This window comes from Ptychodera flava, chromosome 6 (genome assembly GCF_041260155.1).
Source record: "Ptychodera flava strain L36383 chromosome 6, AS_Pfla_20210202, whole genome shotgun sequence".
Taxonomy (NCBI): Eukaryota; Metazoa; Hemichordata; class Enteropneusta; family Ptychoderidae; genus Ptychodera; species Ptychodera flava.
This window is the reverse complement of record NC_091933.1, coordinates 6558112-6584482: the sequence shown is the minus strand read 5'-3', so window position 1 is coordinate 6584482 and position 26371 is coordinate 6558112. Positions and strand designations below refer to the sequence as shown.

The window sequence follows — 26371 nt, the reverse complement described above, 5'->3', positions numbered from 1 at the left end:
CATACAATTAATTCGAGGTGCTAGTAAATTAATTCCAGTCTACATAAAATTAATTCTAACATACTAAAATTAATAAAACATAATTTTGACCAGAACAGGCCCCCATAGTATGCCATATCTCTTCAGTCAAGTTTGGCAGGTACCCTTTTCTCTTGAACGTCAATATTCGCACTGTTTCACCTATGCTGAACTCACGAGTTTGTGTCCGTAGAGGGCTTGAAAAGCGAGGTGGTCGTTTGGGAGCATCATATCTTTTGGTTTCAATGTCATGGCACGGTGTTCAACGCTGTTGTACTGTTTTTTTTCAGCGAAAGTGGCCTTTCTCTGACTGCACATATGAAATTAATGAATGTTCTTTTGCGTATGTGAATGTATGTAAATTTGTGCCCTTCGTCTGTCTGAAACTTTTCTGGGCGGCGGGACTGCAGAATACTATTTAATGCCTGGATAGTGTCGTCTCCAGTTTTGACTTGATAGGCACGACCCAGGCGTATGTCAATCGATGTTAGTAGATATTTGACTACTCCGTTGTCTCTGGCGAAGGTCTGCAACTCTACTAAGTGTGCTTGCTATTAATCCATCTTTGTTACGAAAACTTTACAACAGATTGTACTACATCGAGTAGGCCTGTGTTATGTATATGTCAGCTGAGTCAGACAGAAGTCTACATTTACCTTGTGACGTGTCACTTTGAGTCAATCTTCGATTGCCGATACAGGCTTTCAATACTTTCCAAACCAATTTCTTGGTCATAGTATATCCCTCTGAGCTGTTGTTCAGTGTCCTTCATGCTAAATATGACTATAAAAAGGCCAAGTTACTCTATGAATTTCAAAATTCGGCGCCTGTGTTACATTTTATAAAGCATCATATCCAAGACACAATCTCTCCACAATTTTCAAAATATAGAAAAACTCTTAAGCCAAGAAACCCATATGTTGCTTTTCTCTCACAAAGTAATATTTCAATCAATATTAACTTGTTCCTCGACTCGACAGTAAATACTTTTCCTTCAATCGCATTGCTGTAGTCGACCTTAAAATTGATAGAATCGTTTTATATGACTCCCACTCTTGATCCGTTTTGTCTCACAACTCAATTTGAATGTTAAACATGAAATTATTTGTTGCCCAATCGTAATGTTTCCTCAAATGAGTCATAGAAAATGCGGCACAAGAGGATAGGAAATCGACACAGGCAGTGGCTATGTTGTTGATTGGCCACTCCAGTTGGTGTGTGATCTGGACGTCTGCGGGACAAATGATGCAACAAGGATTGGCAGTAGAGTTTAACCAGAAGAAGCTGATCCTGTGATTAACCCAGATGCACAGTCTAGCTGATAAAGCGGAAGGAACTGTAACTTTCCGTCTGTATTATGAGTAATTGTAGTATTTCATTACATATTTTAACACAAGCTCATCAGTTGTAATCTTGTTTATCATGGTTTCGGAAAATCAGGGTTTTTGTATGAATACAACAGCTGATATTCCAAACACTTACTGCACATGACCTACAAACTTTGCTCGACTGAGACCTTTCTGGAGTTTGAAGTAAGGTCATGAGAATCTATATGCAGGCGATGGCTGAACTTTCTCCGAAAATACATATTTTTGGACACTTATCACTGTGCATCTACTATGATTTATTTGTGCGGACTGTGTTAACATTTAAACGTTTAAACAACTATTTGCTTCGTACTTGAATTTATTCATATTACTTTGTTATGATTCTGAAGGTAAATTCTCATTACTACATGTACCAGATTTCCTATCATGCTTTGTCTATCCCTTTAATGGCCACGCACATTGATGCAGCGTGCTTCTCTGTAATGTCATTAGTTGAAGTGTAGTTAACCTATGTTTGTATTGATCAAAATCTGTGAGTTTCTTCAGCGTCACTGGTAATGATCGGCGGCCAATATCGCTACACTATATGCCCCACACAATACCATATACAATAGCAAAAACTACAAAAATGAGTAAAACCGAGAAACAGTGAATAATAAAATCTAATACAGTTAAAAGTAATGAATTAAAATACAGAAACGCAGATGTCCCGTTGGTGAATAAGCACAAAGGCATACAAATCAAGAAGTGGAACAACTCAGCGGTAAAAAGTATGAAAAAAAAGTTTTTTGTTTCAAAAGTAAAATAGATTGATAGAGAAAGCAAAAACAAGACTGATTGATAATTGAGTGGAAAATTAAACTGAACGAATACTGTAAATGGATACATAAAATGTAGAAAACGGGAAATGGTGGACTAACCCAGCTAAGACGGTTCAGGAAAGAGCACTGTATAGGCTGAGGTCCTCTATAGGAGTATGAGAAATGACTTGAGAACGGGCTCTTTAGGTGAATGGACAGGATGTAAACAAGAGGGCACACTAGTCGGTGTGAAAAATGTGAAAACAATGAAAACAAAAGAGCAACAAGGGCCCGGGACACTAGGTTGAGATGTTAGTGTGCTAAATAATGATATATTTTTGTTTGTTCACTTCAATTTGCCCCACCCATCTTGAGAGTTGTTTAAAAAATATGGCCATGATCTTCTTGTACATCATAGCATGGAGCTAGAAATGGATCTAGCTCCATGATCATAGTGTCAAACTTGTATTTTAACAAAACTGAAATTAAGCATTGTGATGAAGTTTTGTGATGAAAAGGTTTATCAAACTCCATACGGGTGCAGTTACGGTAATGTTTGCACAGGTTCTGTATGCTACAGAGATCATTGGTGTTGCACACCTTCTACAGTTGTTCGCATATCATTGACTTTACAATAGACAGTTACAAAGAGAGCCTTAAAAATGGAAGATAATATCCATGAATTGACCAGATATATTTCATATATAAGCACTAGAATACTCAAGTACTTCGATACCGTGTCTGAATACCTATGTACAAGATGAAACGTTACATCACATTGATTTGGCAGATATTATAAATTTGATTCATGGTTAATTGCATTACATACAACACTTTCAAGATTTTGAATCCCTTCTATCTTCTACAGTTGTTCGCATATTATTGAATTTACAATAGACACTTACAAAGAGGCACTTTAAGAGGCACTTTAAAAAGTGGAAGACAATATCAATGAAGTGACCAGATATATTTCATATATAAACACTAGAATACTCAAAGTACTTCGATACCGTGTCTGAATACCTATGTACAAGATGAAACGTTACATCACATTGATTTGGCAGATATTATAAAGTTGATTCATGGTTAATTGCATTACATACAATACATTCAAGATTTGGAATCCCTTACAACGCATGAATCTAAATGCTGCAACAAAACAGATTTTCATGTAATTAATATTAAGCATGAGACAATTCTGAACGCACACAAGCGAAATTAGAGATATGGTTTTTTCTCACCACGAGAAATAATTCAGAATATCACCACGACCCGCTATTTTGCAATTTTAAACTAATGTCGCACATTAAACATGCTTGTAGGTACACACAGATCTTTCATGTAAAACAGCGGCTTTCTGCGAACGTCTCTGACTTTCTTGAGTGATTCTTCAATCTCGCTCTTCGAAATGTGACTCAGCATATTGTTTTCAGGCAGGAAGAAATTCGGCACGTTTCCTTGCTCCAAGAACCGTATCAGTTGATCGAAATAATCCATGTATCGGTCTCCAAGGTTGGTCTCCTCCCATTGGTCAGTGGGTGTTTGTTCGCTAACCCAGAACATGGTCGTCTTCATGTGGTAAGAGGAGAGTACCTTTGGTTCCTGGAAGAGAACATATGTCAAAGTCATAGTAGAAGTACTTGAACTACAACTTGCATAAGTTGCGTATAACGATATTGCTTTATGCAATAAGACAAAATCATTACCTCCCACGTTAGAATGATTTAATCCCAAGTGACACAACTAGACATTTTGCTTGGTAATAACGATCAATATTAAAACCATTAACAATCATTTACTTTTAAGAATTTTCTTTGCCTTCGTTGTTCAACGCTGAAAGCCTACGTTAAATGGAACATTTTGTGTTACAAGTTTTCCATTGAAGTTCCATACAGAATAAACTTCAGGAAAGTGTTACCTTCAGGAAAGTCCGCCATAGCTTCTTCACAACGAGGTAGAACATCCTCTGTTTCTCTGTGAACGTGTGAGCCAGAGTTCTTTCGGCCAAAGAGAAAGAGAGTCTCCACTGCAGACAGTCATCACCGCCTTCCCCTGGATATGATTTCGGAACAATGTGGCAGCCTGCCTCCATAATTGTGCGGACGACATCATCGGTTGGCCATTTGCGATCACGTGTTTCCCACTTCATTGATATGGACGGCCATTCTTTGCAGACCAAGGCCAGGGCACCATCAACAGTTTGTTCAAATTCTGCTGTTGTTGAACTTAAGCCAGCTGAAAAAAATACAATAATAAAATTGGCTATTTCAAAGTCCTGATATAGGCAAATTATTACATCTATTTCATATGTATGTAGATTTTCTTGTATTCATGGTACCCTTTTATCGTGCAGAGAGAATAGTGCTCAATACAGTGGGTAAGCATTCTATTATGGTCAAACCATAGTCCCTCCACACTTGGTCAAACATGGCTACAGCTTAAACATCGCATTCGATGGAGAAAAACCTGAGAAAAAGTAATATTTGAGACCTCTTGTTCAGTATTAAATTACGTTATCATTGATATCAAAACCAACTAAGCTAAAAAACAAACTAAAATAACCCATTCCAAACAAGGTAGTCTGAAAAACGAAAGTAAACAAATCGCTATCATACCCTGTAATGATTTTGTCGTATAGAAGACACTTAAGGTTTGAACTGGTCCTTGTTGCAAGAGTTCTACTCTGCCGCGAAATCCTCCATGTTGCTCATAGTGTTTGTCAATCTCTGCTTGAACAGCTGGTATACGTGAACGTACGTAATCTTCCTGGACCTTCAGTAGTTTCGATCTGGAGAGATAACAAACTTTATTCCCAGTGTCTCCGTCGGAAGGTATGGTGATACACAGACTTTTGATGAATTCTTGAGTAAAGTTATATTCCTTGTTTCTTCGTATCTGAATGTGTACGTAGCCTGGCAGAGATGTTTTGACCCATTGTAGTGGCGGATCGTCTTTCGTGCCTTCAGCAAGACCAACTCGTTCAAGCTCGCTGACAAGTAATTCCGAACACGTGTTTTGATGTTCGAGATCACCTCTGCCTCCATCGCCATCATTACCGCTGAGTCCAGCGACTACCTTGCTCACCTCATCAGTTACATTCTCGTCAAGCGTGCCATGCAAAGCTTCAGTAACCATGGCAACTGGTATCATCAAATCCATCTCGTCGTTCAAGTACCGCTCAGTGCGTGCACTGTGGTCTGTGATGGCGAACCCCTCGCTGGTACTTCCTGTCCACACATACCCGTCAACACGGTTCAGATTATCAAAGCACGGTTTCAAAACAAATGTGAATACATCAGCCAACCGACCAGTCAACTGATTCGGCTCCTTCAGAACGACATTGCTGGTTTCAAAAGCACTCAAAGCGAGACCATACATGCTGACGTGATTCTGTATCGCCACGACTGCTTCTTTGGATATTGGGTCGATCCTCATCATCGGGTTGCTTAGCAACGAGGCAAAACCGATTACATCCCTCATCTGCATCAGTAAGTCCGCCTCGCCCGTGCGTCCTTGTGTGAAACGTTTTTCTGCAGCAAGCTTGCCTTCTATCATCTCTGATTGCTTAGATTGCAGGTCAAGGACTCGCCTCCCTTGAGAGAAAGCAAACGGAGTCATTTTGGCAAGAATGTAGAAAAAATTGAACATGCTAATACTATTCAGGTCCATATTATCGAGATGAAGTTTCTATAATGAAAGGCATCACAGGGGACCGATTATTGTTCATTGAAAAAAGAAGACAACAAACCAACGAAAACCCAGAAACAAATGTGTTCTTTAATAAATAATACGGCTCTTAATCCATATCATGTATGACTGAATTTTGTGTCTCCATTTATATGTCTGTCTAACGCTGAAGGAAGCTATTGGTACCTGTAGATTCAGAAGACTTCTTAAGTAGACATTTACTGGCTACTACTGCACATTCATCAAATGCGAATGGCAGTTTTATAGTAATTCTATTTGAATGAACATATTCAAACCGCTAACCCTGCCATGGATCTCAGTTTCGATGCAATAGGATCATCTTGAGAAATATTGCCGGGGTTGGGATTCAGGTTATGAAAATTTAGAGACATTTATAGAAATGTTGGCAAACAAGAAACCTATCAGTAACCAGATATGAACTGAAAATGCTCACGTGTTTCATTATCTATTGCAATCATGTGTAAATTTGAACCTTTGCCACATGTTTGCAACTTCATTGACAAAGTTATGATCAACATAATGAACAATATTCAGCACAGATTAACTCTAAAGGTCATTAAGTATTCAAATAAGCAATTAGTTGAAATAAAATTACAAAATTTCTTCGACTGCTGTCATTGTATCCCAAATTTATACAAAAAGTGTAATTGCCTTTGGTCGAGTCCTTCAAGCTATATATGCCAAACTGTGAAAGCTAATTAGACAGACAAATTATAGATTAGTTGACATGAAAATGCAAAATATCTTTCAATATTGTTTTAACCTGGTATAATCATCAATGTACATAGCATGTTTTGTCAACTTCGATGAAATAAATCCAAGTATATCCCTAATAAGGAACGTTCTTTAAATATACAAATTAGGAATTGGCTGAAGTAAAAATATTCAATGACTTTCAATAACGTCGTATCATAGTATGTTTAATGTACATAGGAAGTTTCGTCACCTTTGATCAAGTCAATACAGATAAATATCCTTGGTAATGAAAGTTCAATAAATGTGCAAATAGGAGTTGGCAAAAGTAAAAATGCTGAATAACTTTCAATAATGTTCTATCATAGTATCTCTAATGTACATACCACGTTTCGTCAACTTTGGTCTAGTCAATTCAGATAAATATCTCTAATTAGGAAAGTTCATTAAATACGCAAACTAGGAATCAGCTGAAGTTAAAATGCTTTATGACTTTCAAGAATGTTGTATTATAGTATCTTCAATATATGTTGCAAGATTCATTAACTTTGGTCAAGTCATTTCAGATATATATCTCTAACGAGGAATGTTCACTAAATATGTAAATAAGGAATTAGCTGAAGTAAAAATGCTTAATGCCTTTCAATAATGTTATATCACATTATCTTTAATGTACATAGCAAGTTTTATCAATTTTGGTCATGTAAATTCAAATATACAAATTATAAATTAGCTTACATGAAAATGTGAAATGACTTTCGATATTGTTTTAACCTAGTACCTGGTATAATCATCAATATACATAGCATGTTTTGATCAAGTAAATCCCGGTATATATCCCTAATAAGCAAAGTTCATTAAATATGTAAATTAGGAATTGACTTAAGTATAAATGCTTAATGATTGTCAATAATATTGTATCATGGTAACTGCAATATATGTAGCAAATTTTGTCAACTTCGGTCAAGTCAATTCAGATATATATCTCTAATTAGGAAATATCATTAAATATGCAAATTAGGAATTGGCTGAAGAGAAAATGCTTAATGACTTTCAATAATATTGTATTATATTATAGCTTTGTCAATACCAGTGAATTTTGTGACGTCATATCCATACATTATTACTGATAATGTATTCCATTATTCAGCACTGCGGCCCCACAGCGAGCAAGTTTTTTTTTGGAAAACGAAAATAGGACTGCGCATTTAAAAGGAGGGGAAATATCGGATAAACCATGTAATACACAAAACTATAAATCTTGATAATGGTTCACAATATTGATAATAATGTCTTACTGTACGATTTATTACATTTTTTGAGTCCTCACGCACGCACCTGCCGTCTGTCTGGCTGGCGCTCAGCATGCAGTCCCGTCCGATACGCTGGTTGTACTACTAGTACTACGTTGGTTCGCTCGGTATAGGTGAAACAGAACTCAGTACGTTTGCAAACTCCTAGACGATACTGGGTTTGACACATGGCATACTATGTATGTCAGTGGCCATGTAAACGATGCAAGCGTGAAAGGCTACTCGAACCAGCCGTAAACGGGACGGCAGCTTGCTGTCATCAACCTTGACCGGAAGTGTCTACGGAAATTACTACGGAGCCATTCAAAGTCTCGGTCCGACTCCAAGGTCAGCTACTACCAACAATCATGACGACCGTGGACTCTCCGTTGATCTAACATCTCGGCCACCTAATTCTGATGCACTGACTGTAATCGGAGACAACTTTCATTCATCGTTTTTTTCTCCATGTCTGTGATTTTACCTTGCCTTGTTCTCGATATCGCGACGGTACCGAAACCCTCTAGTATGTTTGTCAACTGTACCTTTCAAGCACCCGTTTACGTCAAGTTCTGTCGTTCGCCGAAATAAAATAGCTCTTCTCAAGGAGCCATCGAAAATTAATTTATAGACACAGTTATTATTGAAATATAAACATTTGAATAACAATGTTGAATTCTGTTGATATCGTTTGCAATGAATGCTGTACTACTAGCGACATAATAATGATCGTATTGATCAGCTGATACCATGGCATGCAGCTCGCTGATCATGCTGATATCGACCCGGGGGGTAACTCCCATAGATGGCTATACGGGGAGGGTCCGCGCGAAAGGGGTCGTTTTTTTGCACTGTTTGGTATCAGAAAGGGTATACTTTTCACAAAGTGTTGGTATGAGAAAGGGTCCGGTTTTAAACACAAACTGACATTTGTTAAAAAATCATGCTGTCAACACTGGAAACCCATGTATCTACATCCCAGATCTACCATCAATATTTCCGATCTGTCGGTTTGACTGTTGGTACCCCTGGTACGCAAGGCGAGTGAGTCGTATCTGTATACGTATGGTATTGTATGGTATCAGATAGCTGTGGAAACGCAGCTATCTGTTGGCGGGGTAGCGTGAGTTGCTATGCGGGTCAAAGGTCAACCCCGCCACTCACATAGCAACTCACGCTACCCCGCCAAGAGATAGCTGCGTTTCCACAACTAGGTATCAGAAAGGGTAGGTTTTTTTGCTCAAAAACTGGTATCACAACAGTTTGGGTTTCCATGTTCGTGCGGAGCCCCCCCCCCCCCGTACTATTAGCCATGGAGTTACCCCCCCCGGGATATCGATGCATGAACATTCCGTTTTCTTCATCTATGGCATTTCACCGTGTCGATTTTTTGAATGGAATGATATTTAAAGGTGATGTTTCAAGTTTGATATAGACGGTAGGGATGCAGTTACTTTTCATTTCCCTCGAAAATACATCGTTTTTCAATTCAAAATGAACCTTGAAAGTGCTGGTCATTTTTTGTGCTGAACGTGCGTGTTCAGTGCAGTGCACTGTGCAGTGTGGAGTGCATGTAATATGTACAGAGTCAGGGCCGATCATGCTGGACGACGCTCACTGCGCTGGCTTCAAACTCAGTTACAATTTCCTTTTTATTCGTTTTCTACAACTAGAAATTCACTGGCATTGCCAAAACTATAAAATAATAGCAATAATGTCACCCCCTCCCGGCCCATAATGGACTCAAGCAATCTTTGCACTCCATAATGTACTCGGCTTCGCCTCGTACATTATGTCGTGCAAAGTTTGTTTTCGTCCATTATGGGCCGGGACGGGGTGCGTTATGCTTAATTATAGTATTTTTAATGTACATAGCAAGTTTCATCAATTTGATCGAGTCAATTCAGATAAATATCCCTAATTATGAAAATTCATTTGATATTCAAATTAGGTTTTGGCGTGAAGTAAAAATGTCTTTTGACTTTCAGTAATGTAAAGGAAAATGAGGGCAACTCCACACATCAGCTCTACCAAGATTGTTTAATATTACGATATTGTGAATAAAAGGATCATTGCATTTATTTTGTGTGGAATACATGTCTTTTGACTTTCAGTAATGTAAAGGAAAATGAGGGCAACTCACACATCAGCTCTACCAAGATTGTTTAATATTACGATATTGTGAATAAAAGGATCATTGCATTTATTTTGTGTGGAATACATGGCGAGACACCGGTGAATCGATAGTGCTTTGACCCTAGTCATGTGATCTGGGTCCCCGGTAAACTGGTTTGTTGATTGTGTGATTCGTCTTAACGGTGTTTCGGAACCAAAATGGAGTTCCTTCATCAGTCGCTCTCTTGTTTTGTATCCCTCCGCTTGGTTGTGTGATGAAGTCATCTTCGTCCTCGAGGAGGAGAAGCCAGATTCGTTATTGAGAGAGTTAGCCACTATTGACTGACTCTATAGTGAGCGATCCGGTGTGTGGTGTCATGCTATAATTAACATGACCCAGCATCGACCGGAGTTTCTGGACGCTTATAAGGATTTTTGTTTTTGGGCATATTTTGAGCGTTGGTAGTGCTCTTTATGTTAACAGTAATTTAAATCGTTTATCCGAACTTTAGGTTTGTGTCAATTTTTCATTGACTTTGAAGTAGATTTCGGGTCGATACTGGTGCCTACTTTCCGGTGTTTGAAAAGCATGTTGTGAAAGGCTGTTTCGAAAAATAATCTTATTTCTCTATGTTTAGCCATTCCCAGGTTTCATGGATTCGTTAACAATATTTGCTGTAAACGGCCATTGAGATTGGTTTGGTCTGAGGAGAGTACTGGTTTATTTAATTCATGCCGCCAACTTTGATTACTTATAGGGCAGCTCTCTCAGATTTTGATTTTCTTTGCCAGATTATGTTTTCTGTATTGCTCAGCAATCTTTTCAGTTTGGTTGATTGTATTACCAATTCGATGACAGATTGCATCTTGGTTTTATATGATAAGTTGTGGCATAAAATGGAGACGATTAAAACAATTTCAGATTCCCCGTTGTTAAAACCGCTGTTGTGAAACCTTGAACCGTTTGAACGATATGAGCAAAGTGTGTTTGAATTAACTCACCGGACTTTTCGGTTGTCGTTCCGGATATCGACGGAATGCTTACTCCTTCACATGTTGGTGAAAGTTACATAATGAGCAATGGTTTTGTTTGAAGGATTTGTTTTAGATGCTCGTTTTATAGACCATGAGGAGTGTCGTTAGAAAACGACTCAAGGGTTGATCCCAGAAGTAAGCTCAGCTGCAGTTATTTTCAGTTCACTCTCCTGTGTGATAGAGTCCTCCCTTATGTGCTCAGTTTAAGCAAGCCGACCGTACATACGGAGAATCGCTATCTGTACTCGTCTCAGACTGGTTCGATGAGACTTTGAGCTTGTTCTATTTGTAGCAAGGCAGGATGTGATTACTGGTTTGAGTATATTTACATTACGTCAACGTCAAAGTGGACCGTTAGTCTGATAGGTTAATTGGTTTCAGGCACTAAACTTGATGAAGTTTATTTTGTCCCAATGGTTTCCGTGTAAGATGGTTAAAATATGTATATATTTTTACACAAAGATAATGGTTGAAATGATCCATGTTTTTGCTGTTTTTTTACTGCGTTACATATGAGGTAGTCGATGGATACCCCGGAGGGTATTCTCGTGTTTGCTAGCCCTCGACTTAGATCACACACGGTCTTTTCATAAAATGGAGTGTCCGTGCTTGTAAAGTGACCTAAGAAAGCAATCAATATAAAGGAAAATGAGGGCAACTCCACACATCGGCTCTACCAAGATTGTTTAATATTACGATATGGTGAATAAAAGGATCATTGCATTTATTTTGTGTGGAATACATGGCGAGACACCTGTGAATCGATAGTGCTTTGACCCTAGTCATGTGATCTGGGTCCCGGTAAACGGTTGTTGATAGAGTGATTCGTCTTAACGGTGTTTCTGAACCAAAAATGGGGTTCCTTTATCAGTCGCTCTCTTGTTTTGTATCCCCCTCCGCTTGGTTGTGTGATGAAGTCATCTTCGTCCTCGTCTTCGTCCATAGATTGAGTTTGCAAATGGCAATAACTGATTATTTTTTGGTGCGTCTGGCTGGCATATATTTTGCTCATTTGCATAATTAATGATTTTAGAAAAAACGGATATACATTAAAAACGACTGCATACAATTTGATGACATTTGATATAAATGTTGATCACACCAAGATATATCAGCAGTGGGAAGCATTGAAGGGGGATGAAAGATAGTTGCTAATTTGCATATTTAATGCACTTTCCTAATCAGGGATATATATCTGATTTGACTGGATCTAAATGACCAAACTGGGTATGTATATTGAAGATACTATGATTTAACATTATTGAAAGTCGTTAAGAATTTTAACTTTACCCAATTTCAAATTTGCACATTTAATGAAATTTGCTAATTTAGGATATATATTTGAATTGACTGGACCATTGTTGATGAAACTTTCTACATGTATTGAAGCTACTATGATACAACATTTTTGAAAGTCATTAAGCATATTTACTTCAGCCAATTCCGAATTTGCATATTTAATGAATTTTCCTAATATCTGAATTAATTTGATTTTAGTTATTGAAACTTGCTATATACATCAAAGATACTGTGATATAACATTATAGAAAGACAAAAGACATTTTTACTTCAGCCAATTTCTAATTTGCATATTAAAGAAATTTTCATAATTAGGGATATATCTGAATTGACTAGATCAAAATTGATGAAACGTGCTATGCACGTTAAAGACACTACAATACAATATTATGAAAGTCATTACGCATTTTCTCGTCAGCCAATTCCTAATTTGCATATTTAATGAACTTTGCTAATTAGATATATATATATATCTGAATTGACTTGACCAAAGTTGATAAAACTTGCTATACACATTAAAGATACTATGATACAGCATTATTGAAAGTCATTAAGCAATTTTTCTTCAGCCAATTCCTAATTTGCATATTCGATGATCTTTGCTTATTAGATTAACGATTCTTGATCAAAGTTGGTCAAAACATGCTATGTACATTGATGACTATACCAGGTTAAAAACAATATCGAAAGTCATTTGACATTTTCATGTCAGCTAATTTATATCTAATGGGCTTTCACAGTTTGATATATATGGCTTGAAGGACTTGACTAAAGGTAATTACACTTGCTATATAAAGTGGTGATACAATGACAGCAGTCAAAGAACTTCAATATTTTTATTTCAGCTAATTACATATTGTATACTTCATGACCTTTAGAATTAATAGGTGGTGAATATTGTTCATTATGTTGATCATAACACTTTCAATGAAGTTGCAAACATGTGGCAAACGTTCAAATTTACACATAACTGCAATATATAATGAAACACGTGAGCATTTTCAGTTCATATCTGGTAAAGCTTTCGGTGTAAGAAAACCTTTTCCCTCTTGATTTTTTGAAAATTGAAAATTTTATTTTTCTTCATAGAATGGTTACCGCTGGGATGGTGACCATTTTCAATTTAAAGTACCTGTAAATCTTTTGGGATTATTCCTGTAGTACCCAAATTTGTACGTTGACCTCCAATTTTTATTCTCGATTTTGAAAGAGAATGGATGAACTTTTCCGTGAGGTTAATAAGAGCAAAAGTATTTCATTTTCGAGGCGCCCACTACCTTCGCCCTATGGTGTACTGTAAAAATAGCGGACGCTAGATGCGTCTTTACGCGTTCAAAATGTACATGTCGGTGTTCAAATTTGAACGGCTAGTGTTCACATTGTTAACACTAGTGTTCATATTATTAACAATGATGTTCTAAACCTGAACACGATGTGTTAACAACCATCTCCTTCAAGTGTTCAAAAACTCAGCATCACAGAAATTTTACAATACTCTGAAACAATTAACAATCTTTTGTGTTTTTTACTTTACAATGGCTATATTAACTTTACTACTGCCTCGCTGTCCGGCAAACGTACACGGATTTTGTTATGACAAATTTCACACTAAGTGAAAAATATTTCCGCTCTACAATTGCTGAAAGCATGTTTTTTCTAAAAATGGAAGTATAAAAAATAATTTTACACGTTTATTACGGGTTGAAATTTTGAAAATTTAAAAAGACAATCAAAAAACCACCATGAACGTTTTAATTTTAACATCGGCGTGCAAGAGGCGTTCTACTTCTAAACACTTGGTGTTCAAGTTTGGTGCCTTTTTTATCCCATGATGCATCAAAACGGAAGTTGCGACATTTTTCTTGTAAGCGCACGCTGAAGTCGTGATCGTGCGGAAGCAAGACCAGAAAGGGTAAGTTTTCTCTCCAAAATAGTAAAATGTATTAGATTTTGAAGCATCTGTATTAATATCCTTCGAAATTAATCGTATTGTACTTTGAAATAGCTTAACTACGTGAAGAAACCTTTTTTCTTTCAGTGGCTGGTATACCAACAACAAGCTGTGAATACGCAGTGGTACTTTTGGCCATGGCATATCGATCGATCTCACTCGGGTCAAGGGTCATTGCAACACAACTGTAGCGATAACCCTTGACCTGAGCGCGATCGATACGCCTTGCATAGTACCGCTGCGTAATCACAGCTAACACATGTCTTTTAATTGCATGTAAAAATCAATTAAACATTGTATAGTATACAATGTATTACTTCAGCATAAAAGAGTTTGGCTTTTTTATTTTAATCAGTTGATGACAAGAAGAAGCCAATATTTTGTAACAGTATTGAAAAGTAGCACTGTATATGAAAGTCTCCCCTTTTCCTTAACCTAATCAGCTCCTTGTCTTTCATTTAAAGTCTCATCTCGCCATATTACCTAGTGTTGCATTATTTTCAGGATGTAAAAAGTTGGATATAACTGAAAATCGAAGAGTTGTTCCAGAAGGTGGTGGTACAGATAATGAAGAAGATGAGTGTACAGGTAGCTGTCTGGAAACAAGTTTGAGAACCTCAGTTCATCTCTAGTGTAGATTTAAACTTCCGAGGGTCAGTAACTGAATTTTGATAAGTTTCTGTATATTTTTCTGAATTAATCTAAGCTTTGGTAGCATGCTATGATCAACTAAATGTTGCCGGAGAATAAGCTTTCACAGACGTGTAGTCTCCTTTATCAGATGCAAGGGTGGAATGAAAAATAAGAGCTGAAAGCGACGGAAAATTCAGAGTAAAAATGTCCACTCTGAATTACTGAATTTTCTGAAATTTTCACTCTGAATTTTCTGTCCCTTTCTGCTTCAATTTTTCATTCCACCTTGCATCTGATAAAGGAGACTTCACGTCTTTGGAAGCTTATGCCCTTCTAACATTTAGTTGATCATAGCATGCTACCAAACCTAAGAGAATTTTGTATCGTTGCTCAATACGTCTCTTGTTCTTAGCAACTGGTTTTTAGCTTTGCCGTCAGCTAAATAGGTGGATGTGTAGCATTGCCCTCAAATTTGTACATCCCAAGGTTTTTCTTCAAAACAGCCTGTACGAATCCTTTAATATTTGGATTACATGTCCCCAGGGATTACCCTAATCACATATGTTCAAATTATGATGAACTATGCAAATTTATATTTTGCTATTTTTGGCAAAAATCTTCTTCTCTATACGACGTCTTCAATATTCGGTAAACATGTCCCTAAGAATGACCCTAGTGAAATTTGTGCTAGTTGTGATGAAATATTTAAATTTGTATGTTTCATGGCAATTTTCGTCATTTTTGGTCAAAAAATCTTTAAAATCTTCTTCAAAACTGCTAATTGAACAGCTTTGATATTTAGGACACAGATCTCTACTGAAAGCCTTTTTCAGATTGTTCAAATTATGCAGAAATTTGGAACTTTGTATTTTTAAGAAATTAAAGACATTTCAGACATTTTTTAAGATATGAGGGAATGTGATATATATACGTTATGATGAAATCTACATTTTTTTAATTTTAAAGGTGATTTTTACCATTTTTGGTAAAAACATTTGTATAAAAGTTAATAGCAAGGTACACCAGAATTTGAAAGGTCTTTACGAATATGTTTTAATTTTTGAGTAGATTTTTGAAATGTCACCGATTTATTTCATTGTTTATTTAAAGATATTACAAACAAACATTCCTTTTTGTTTATGAAGGACTTTGTTGGAAAAGGAAATAGGTTTTACTCTGCCAAGGACCAATTTTCCCGACTTTCTGCATGTTGTGCCTTGCTGTGACACTTTGACAACTTGACATGTTGTGTTTACTTTATTGTGGACAACTATATACCATGTGCACTAGAGAAGCCTTGACTAACTCCTTTTTTTTCTTCAAAATTTACAATTGTCAACAATGAAGTATGCATTCCATACATATATGTATTTTCAACACAATAAGTAAGCCAAATTTTGAGCTTTTTCAGATGCTTTTTTGTACATTTTAAAGAAGTATGAACCTTAAAACGTAATCCACAATATTTAAGTAAAACCTGTTTTGTCATTACTTTGTTCATATTTTTTAAAACGATCTACAGTGTTCATGGGGATTTTCATTGCTTATGTTTTTGATGGGAGGGTGTTAACACCGTTGGTATGTTCCTCTGACAAACTTTGCAATGTTTATTTGCCCTTTTTACAGTAAATTATTGTGTTTTACTCTAGAAATGCTTTGTTTATTTTTAGAATAAAATAATTTTACTGAATATCAGTGGTCTGTAATGTTATTTCAAGGCTTGAACACCCCCTGAACGCCCAAAATTAAAGGTGTTCAACAAGCGCGCATTATGTGTTCTAGCCTTTAACACACTTATCGTTGAACGGCGTCCATGCGTTCAAAAAGTGTTACAGCCCTTTGAACGCGTAAATGCGTTCAATTTTTTGAACACATTTCATGTGCAAAGTGTGTTCAGATATGGAACACCATGGTGTTCAATTAATGTCTGATGAACACGTAGCGTTCAAAATCTGCACACGTGTGTTAAAAAATTGAACGTTGGTTGAACACGTAGTGTTTAAATTTCTGAACGTCTAGACGCGTTCAAAAAGTGTTACAAAAAGGCGTTTAATTGGTGTTCTATACTTGAACACTTAACTTTACAGTGTGTAGCCCGGTTCAGTGAGCATTCGTAGCCCAGTTTTACTATATATTGGCCTGAGATTGGACATCTAACTGCAGGATAGAGATCTGTAGATGCGTAACCAACAGGGGGCTGCTAGAAATTCTACGTTTGATTAAGTCGTTCTAAAGGCATTTTCTTTATATCAGATCGACTCTTCTAATGAACCATTTAGATGATAAGTAGCTTAAACTCTTTATTGACTAACGATTCAGCCTTTATTTGTTGTTTCTCCTGACCTTTTAGGCTCTTCTTCTTTTTTTCTTTAACTTAGTTTGTATGGCAAATTTAATCTGCAGACATGGACTGTTTACCTGGCGTCCTCAAGTTTGATTACGACCGATCTTTTTAGCAAGTAAAAATAAACCTGGCTTGAGATAAAGCTAACATACTACTCATGCCACCAAGTCTATGGCTGGGTGCATTGACAATAATGATACTCAAAGGACGCTTTTTAAATGATAATATCCGTTGACAAATTTGTAAGCTTTTACATGTTTTATGAAATAAGTCCAAGACGACGGTAGACGGTTGCATTTTAAGTCGAAACACATTTAAGGAAACTATCATCAGTATCATGCAGATAAAAGGGCCAAAGCTGGATAAAAAATATGTTTACCGATACCAGTGTTTTAGTGGAAGGGCGTTCTGAAGTATATCACCTCAACCGTCTCATCATCAATACATTCCACTCGGACAATTAACATGTCAGTAAAAGCCACAAACTTTGAATACGTCTGTACCCTAAAAATTATAGCACGATCACTAAAATCTACATACCACCACGATCAATGTGTGATTCAAGGAGACGGGTTTTATCAGGGTGTCGTGACTCGTCAAGGAAATCTTTCCCCCATGGTGATCTCAGACGTCCGAAATCTTCTGTGCCCTTCAGCCCTGTAGTAAACTTGAAGCTTTCTACAAGAAGCAATCAGAATGACGTTGAACTCTAAATTGTTCCCAATCGAGATAACCACTTCGGAATAATCGTTTGTCATCTTTAGGATGTTTGGTCAGGATGCACTGAATAGCAGATTTTCTACTTGTAATGCTAATATTATTTTACATAGTCCTTTCCTCCACTTCTATAAGTGGCAGTTAATCAACTTAATTTTTTTCAGCTGTTTACTTCATTTCTTTATTAATTTATGTACAGCTTCGTTTGCTCGCTCGTTTGCTCGCTTGTCTGTTTGAGTGTTTATAATTTGCCTTCAGGTGCTGGTGCATATTAGGTTCATAAACCACAGCATGATGTATCCTGGCGAATTAGATATATGATCGGGCGAGTTATGTTACATATGTTAGTGACGTAGGGGATGGAAATGGATGGAAAATCATTTACCGACAGGTTCTAAGTATTCTGTTTCTGTGTCTTCTGACATTTCAGCAGGCAGATCAATTTTGGATGGCTTGTCGACGACAGAGACTTGCAGACATTTGCCGGTAACAGCGACCACAGGGTACACACCTGTGGCAGGAGATGGTCAAAGATTTAAAAAGACTGACAATAGAGGGCCTTTACTCCAAGTTCACAATTGTCTGTTTGCATAAATATCCGAATTTTTTGAAAAGCCTTGTGCTAACGCCGATATAAAACAATGAGAATGATCTTCTGATATATACTTTGAATATAAGTAAGCCTACCGGTAAATAGTCCTGAGAAATCACTTTTGTCGCCATAAACCATATGATGTTGAATTGCAGTCCTTAGACTCGGTAGACAGAGACAGAATAGACTATGAAATTGATGATATACTTTCCGCGATCCCTGTGGTGACGAGCCAATCGCTGCTCTGTGGAATCATACCGCTTGTGTCATGAAGTAAGATTGAGGTAATAGTTTACTAGTATTTTATGATGCACAGACATAATTGAAACCTGGGTTGATTTAAAGGAGAATTGCTTGTAATATAAATAAAATATGCCTCAGGGTACCCCTTGACATTCTTATAAATTGAACGGTATACCTTCTGGGTGGGATGTTCCTGAAAGCGATGCCCTGGTCTGTACCGTTGTAGTAATAGTGAAGTGTTTTATTTGGAAGTCGAATGACTGCGATGCGATACCTTCAGATATCCTATCCAGATTAAGCCCGTACTGACCTCCAGTGAATGTGAAATCCTTCACAAAATCAGAATTCCTAGAAAACGATCACAGCATGAACGTTTTATTTATAGAAGATGAATATCTGACTAGCAAACTTGGCATCATTGATTTTGTTGCTATTGGGTTATTTGTTTGATCAGATGCTTATAATCGGTTAGACAGTGAGGAAGTTAAATTGTATGCGTTCAGGAACCGCGACATTACTTCACCATTCTAACGGTATCAACGGACCAGCAAATACTAAATGACCTGTATGATCAGAATGTTCATGGGACAAATAAACTCAACAGGAGAAAGACATGACTAACATTAATACTTATCCGAGTACTACAAAATATCAAATGGAATTGATCAAGTCAGCCCTGATAGTATTTTTGTGTGCACATGCCTCTATTAATCGAAGCCATTTTCATCAATAAGAATGTATCAACTAACATAACCTTTTCATTGGTTTTCGCTATGACCTACAGTATAAATTCTCTAAACGATGAAATGATGTTCTTGAAAATCTCAACTCTTCTTTAATTGCATTAACAGCAACAGCAACCATTAAAATTACGTGATCATGCCAGTCGCACACTTCGGGCTTGATAACAAATGTTCACTGGTCTACTCTTTTATTCTTACCTGAGAAACCAAAAGCCAGAGCCTTCTCCATAGCCCTGGCCGTGATATACGACGTCATCAGGAAACTCCTTGTACATAGTGACACCTATCATGGGTTAAATAGAAAGTCATTGTACATCAACAGTCGATATGTTTGTATGTATGTCGGTAGGTAGGTAGGTAGGTGGCTAGCTAGCTAGCTAGGTGTGCGTGCTTGCATATGGATGGACCGATGGATGGATGGATGGATGGATGGATGGATGGATGGAGGGAGGGAGGGAGGGAGGGAGGGAGGGAGGGAGCTTGTTCTAAGTTTCGCCATTTCGAGTTTACTACATACCAAATTCAAGCGATTCCCTCAATCTTTCGGTATCCATCTTGTCGATCTTGATTTCGAAAGGCCTGCCCGTCCCGAGAGGTTTATCGGTTACGAAGACTGCCTTGTTGACGGCCGTTACGTACTCGGAGTCGATCCTGTACGCTACACGTCCACTATCCTTCAGCCCGGCCCGTTCGCCAGCTGCTACAAAACGTATCACGTCTTTGTCTTCAGAGGTTCCCTATGCAAGAAGGGAAACATACTCCCACGCTTTAAGAAATCGCTGCTGTACGTTCTCAATTTCCACACTCTCTATGTCACTTGCTGACTCACTTAAATTGAAAATAATATAATGGACGGAATACGATATTCTAAAATTTACATAATTCTATAAGATGGTATGCGAACAGCGAGAATCTGACAAAAAATAACAATTTAACAATTTTAAAGAACTCACGACTTCTTCGTCAGCCCCTGAAACATTTTCTGGTTGATCCTCGACCACTTCCGTCGATGTAGGTTGTTCACTTTTGTCCGGCACTGACTCCGCACTGACCGGTGGATTTCCAAAGTACTCGCAAATCAGATCAGCAACAGCCAAGAACTTTAAATAGGAAAGTGACGTGACAATGAACTGAACATAAGAACCGAACATAAACACTGCATACTTATCTCCTAGATTGCACTTTCAGATACTGCATCACAATATATTCATCATCATTACTTTTCTAGAAATGTTTACTATCACAACGTGCGATCAAAATTATGCAAATTCATATATCAATAATCGATGGCAGATGCTCTAGAACAGTCCATTGCTGAGATAGCCATACATATAAATTTCGGAAGAATTAAAGTCGGAGTTTCTCGCCCTAAGAACTACTTGATTTACGAAACTTGAATATAAATACGATGCACGATTCGTTGTGCCTCTATTCAATGTGTTGGTAAGGTTATGGAAAGTGGGCTGTCAGTTGTTGTCATTCAAAAGCAGCAAGATATGAATCTTGAAACATAATTGCGGTATGCTTAGGGAATGACAATTTAGATGAACAAACCTGTGTACAAACATGCGAGAGAAAAATAGAAGACAGGACATATTTAATGAGACAATTTATGATATTTTTCCTCTCGATATTATCTGTTATCATTGGCTACATTTTCGCCGAAATTTTTTGCCTATTGAAATATAGGAAGATTTGTCTGAGTACTCTGTTTGGGAGTACATGTGTATGGTCGGAAGGGCAAGCAAGTGTCGTGTATGTAGCTAATAACACGTACAGCTATGTAAGAACCGGTTATGTTATATAGAGTGATCAATTTAATTGGGAATAGTCACAGGACTGGCTAGAGGATATCTTACCTTGTCTTTCAGATTGCTGTGATGCTGTTGGCATATATTAAGTAGAAACTTAACACACCCAGCATCCCCTGCGGCAGAGGCAAATTGAAGGCTGGCATCTGCACAGTTCCAAAAGACAGCGTTCACGGAGTTTAAGCTTTCCCACCTCAGGTCGTCAAGGTACAGATCGTCATCACCGTTACCATAGAAATAAGCGCTAAGTTCATTAGAATTTCTGGAAAAACAAAAAAAAAACAAAAAAAAATCGCAAACTTTTATTTTATAGTAGTACATGTTGATTAATCCTTCACGTGGCCGTAAGTTTAGAAGTAGCCTTTGTTATTTTGAAGTGATTCTATGACGGTCCGATCTTGCCAATGCTAGGTGTTTGATATTTGTGGATATAACTATTACAACTGTAAAGAAAGAAAATACATTCAATATACATGCAAAAAATTATTTTACTAACATTGTTAATATATGGATTCATCCACTATGATCATCTTTGCTCATTGCTGTAAATTTTACATTCAATTTCGAAATTATTTATAGAAGCACGATATGTCGGTAAGATACTAACCTAGACCATGATCAGCGTCACCTATAGTTTCCGCGATCGCCTTCCTCTTTTCCCTGGCGGTTTCATGTATTGCCACATTTATTGCATCAAGCACCTCCTTAGCTTCTTCGGCCTTCATTTCAGCAAGGCTGCCGACAAGAGTCTCAACAAACGCGCATGTTTCCATCACATTCTTGTCTTCGCACGCTGAAAGGGGATCTCATCAGTCTTATTAAAACATGTTGTACAAGTGGCTGATATTGCGCTAATTGTTTTGGTCAGTATAGTTTTCTGTAATTACATGTCCGATTAGAATGCCAGTCGACGACATAGCATAAAGCTACACCTCGTAATATATCGGACAACCTGATTTCTACACCAAAGTGAAAGCCTGACGTAACAAATGAGGGAACTAAAAGTTAAACACATAGATGCTTGAGTTTAGTATGAGTACAAATATTTCATTGCAAAGATTTGATGCATGGCCGATATTTCATTCGACAATTGTGTTTTAATGCAACCGAAGTCAAACTTTTGTAAGTTTGCAAACTCAATATACCAGATATATATAGTTTTCATACTCAGAGTCCTATTTTGTTTTAATTTTTGTTCTAATCCAGGGCTCGAAATCAACTTGTTTCCCTGGTAGTCCACTGGGCTACCATTTTTCTAAAGATGGTAGCCCAGTAACAGTGAGTGGTAGCCCCTGCATATTTATTTTAGTTCAAGGATATCTTTTTTCGTGAGCTAGAAAAGAAAAGGCTATTTTTGAAGATTCTGCCAATGAAGTGAATTTTCTGGTCATTTGATTAGAATATTGCACACCTTCAATACCAACGGAAACAGGTACATGGGCAATAGTGATACTCAAAAGTTTGGTGACCTATGGACAACCCCTTTCACCCTCAGAGTTGTATGCAAATTTTGATAGTCGTCATGAGAACGACAGAACCTTCTCGGCACTGAGAAATACTGTAGCAGGGCTAAAACAGACCATGGGCTTTCTGGAGGAGGCACAATTTTCGTGTAATTGTGAATGATACATAATGATCAAAATCATGGTCCCTGTCAAAATGCAATGGGGAAAATGCGTTTCCATTTGCCATCATTTCCTGTGCCTGTCATTCAAATATGTCAGAGTTCAGATATTGAAACTTTATTGCAAAGTTCCACTGCACGGTGGCCTTCGTAATTTGCATAACAAAGTCATACTCTGGCCTTTCTGTGTCCATCTGGGTTTGACTGCATTTACCTCGTCCCAAAATAACGGACCGGTCATGGCATGCCAAGTACTGACTAAATTTCAAGTCCCACGCTTTGGTAGTCCGTGTGGACTACCATTTCACGGATTTTGGTAGTCCCGGAGAAAAGTTGGTAGTCTGTGGACGCGGGACTACCGCTAATTTCGAGCCCTGTAATCCCATATAGAGATCTAGGGTATCGTGGCGTGTCAGGAGAAATTATTCTTAAAACGACGTATAGTAATAACAGCAGATTTCGCAACTTGGGTAGTTTTATTCACATATATCACGCTATAATCAGGCTGAGTATGGCAATAAGATTTTAAATATCAACGTATCAGCAAACAAAATATGGATAGTGAGAAAATTCTGGGGTTTTGTCAGCGGGTAAAGCAAACTCAACTCACTTGTGTCTGATGTTCCATCCAAGTTTATTGTGTCTTCGTTTCCTGGTGCAGCTGTCTGGCCGTCACTATAGAGACCCAACTTGCTAAGAAAACGCTGAAGTACGTCATTTTCCGATTTTTCAAACTTCTCCAGGAGTTCAAACAAGATTGGTACAACTGTGCTCATTATCTGATATATAGAAACATATTGGAACGGGGAATTGTTATGACGTCATGTGTCACAGATAGTGCTTGGCATGCAAATGTGTCAACGAGTAAACTAGAAAATTGATTCACTCCACATTGGTAAGTACTGTTAAAAACAAGCAAATTATATAACTTTTAATATATCTCATTTCGATCATTTGTTTGGGTTTTTTATTGTAATGTTACAATCAGTATTTTTCAGTCATTTTGGTATGATATTAAGACAATCTATTAAGCATATAGAACGGGTGAACAGTAAACTGTTATATTTGACATAAAATGCAAAGAATGCAAACACTGCAGATACGCAAATGTAACGCAAAAACACGGCTTACATTTTCCTTGTTTTGTGGATGAATTGACAAGTTGTCCAATCCCTCCACCAGTTCTCCGATACTATAGGTCTGTGGTCCTTCTTGCAAGCATTTCTGCAGCCATCCAGCTATATTTTGGATTGCACCTGTAAATAATACAAGGGAAACGTGCAGCAAGGTATTCTCGAGACAGAGCCTGCGAGGCTGTTGCTTAATCACAACATTTCCTAATGACAAGCATAGTATGTTTACTACTCTTAGTTATTTGTGGGTTATACACATCTATCTGATCCAATGGTCCAGAAAATGTGAAATCAAATTAAGATATAAAAGTCTAACCTCGATGGTTTTTCGATAATGTAAAAGTTCCTGGTGATTTTTCTAAATCAAGCTCACAATCATATGATAAATTATGAATTTGAAATATTGTATTCCGTACATCGCATGCCAAATAACGCACAAGATCGGTGTATCAGACCGCCACCATAGGACTATAGTTTACAACCTCGATACAGACGTACCATTTTCATCGATTATCAAGTCAGCTTCTTTCTCTCTATCGACGACATAGCCCAGAGTCAGACACGCAGGAAAGCTTCGCTGAAGGTTGTCCGAGCCTTTGTAGAAATGCAAAACTCGTTTGGTCTCTGGATTATCGAAGTACTTGTGGTTTGCTTTCGATTTAACAAGGTTATGAAGGATGTTCAAAGACGACGAAACCAAACCCCATCTTCTCTGTCGGGAAAAAATGACAACAATTTTACGTTTACCGCAGAATATTTGTACATTTATTCAATGGTGCTTCTGTGAACCGACAAGTGTATCTTTGGGTATATAATCAGAACAAATAACATTTTCTTGACAGTGAAAAGGAGCGTGTAGACATACTATTCGTCTGAATTGTGCAAACGTTAATCACTGGAGTTGTTAATTTTTATACCACTCAAACTTATTCAATATTAAATTTGATCAAAGACCGTATATGTAGCAGTATATTTCGAATATAAACATTCATTTTCAGGCCACACTTATGCAAAACCCTAATTTGTATAAATCCCTACATACTGGATACATGGATTTAACATACGTATTTTAAATTGGCGGTTAGAAAGGAGTGACGTCACGATGAACGGGGAATTCCCTACCTCCATTGTTTTCCTGGTGACAGCCATTTTTGTACATCAGCGATCAGCGGCGGAGCGTTCCCGTTGCTCCAATCAACGTCCTGGAATGTTTGTAACGCGGCTGAAAATAACAAATCATGGTGTTTTTGTCCTAATAATTTCATAAATATCCCTTGTTCATTGGAAAAATCGTCCATGCCCATTCAATAGAGGTCGACAGACTTTATATATACACCATAAAATTTTACGGAACACAGATGACCGAAAATATCAAACCGAAAGTAATGTATGGAGCACACTATAGTGGACTATTGGTGTAATATCATGTCAACATTGCCTTTCCCATTGAAAAATGACAGATTTTACTATCCTATTTTCAGCGCTGGCTATTTTATAGAAATTTAGAGCACATAGTCACACATATAGCCATGTCATGGATACGGTGCGTGTGTTTAGCAACGCAGGTTATAATACATACCTGAACACAGCCATGCCTATTGAATTATACAGAAACCGTTTGAAACATGAAGAAATGAAACGTATTTCATAGTGTTTTAGATGAGTGTATGAATCAATAGCCGTCAATCCTACCTAGAATTCCTCTAGGGTCCATTGCTGCGAGAGCTTGAAAGGTGACCAAATATTTGACCACAAAGCGATAGCGTGACTTCCCTACTAGTCACCTGACTATATAGTCATGCGTGTAAACGCCGATCCAATATTAGGGGCAGCCAAGCAGCCAAGTTTAAGAAATTGTAACCAGGGGTAATTCGTGGCAAAACGCGTCCAACAGTTATTCCTTTTTGATATAAAGAGATGAAAACAAGAAAACTGCTATCGTATACTGTTTTTCGGCTTTTGTTGAAGAAGTGAAAAGTACATGTAAGTTCCTTTTTCATGTTTTTGCTTTTCTCTCCTGTTTACGTATTAACGAAACAGGGAGCCCTACTTTCTACAGAGTGGTCCAAGTGCGTCCATTCATTTTACGAATTTTAAAACATAACGCAAAATTGACAGTGCAGAGATATTTTAATTATAACACGCGTTCTCATGGGGGCTTACTTATCAACTCAAGAGTTCGTTATATAACGTGGACCAGTTTCTTATTGTTCAAAGTGGGTAGGTTTGTGCATAATTATTATAGTTTCGATGCATTTCTTTTATAATAATGTCGATTTGCCATGGCAACCT

The 26371-nt window shown here is 37.5% G+C and overlaps 2 protein-coding genes across 2 annotated transcripts in view; one reads left to right on the top strand and one right to left on the bottom strand.

Moving 5' to 3' along the window:
- Window positions 1–26371, top strand: part of LOC139134730 (malignant fibrous histiocytoma-amplified sequence 1 homolog) — a 247979-nt gene that overhangs the window by 98826 nt on the left and 122782 nt on the right. The window lies entirely within an intron of this gene.
- Window positions 1687–25877, bottom strand: LOC139134698 (uncharacterized). Its single transcript, XM_070701668.1, has 16 exons — window positions 25772–25877; window positions 25202–25301; window positions 24578–24791; window positions 24078–24202; window positions 23557–23725; window positions 21930–22115; window positions 21371–21584; window positions 20465–20611; window positions 20029–20248; window positions 19710–19794; window positions 18944–19116; window positions 18319–18444; window positions 17757–17894; window positions 4762–5739; window positions 4065–4381; window positions 1687–3748 (listed from the first exon to the last, which is right to left on the bottom strand). The coding sequence occupies exons 9-16, from the start codon at window positions 20063–20065 to the stop codon at window positions 3440–3442; spliced, it is 2163 nt and encodes a 720-aa protein (XP_070557769.1). The 5' UTR covers window positions 20066–20248; window positions 20465–20611; window positions 21371–21584; window positions 21930–22115; window positions 23557–23725; window positions 24078–24202; window positions 24578–24791; window positions 25202–25301; window positions 25772–25877; the 3' UTR covers window positions 1687–3439.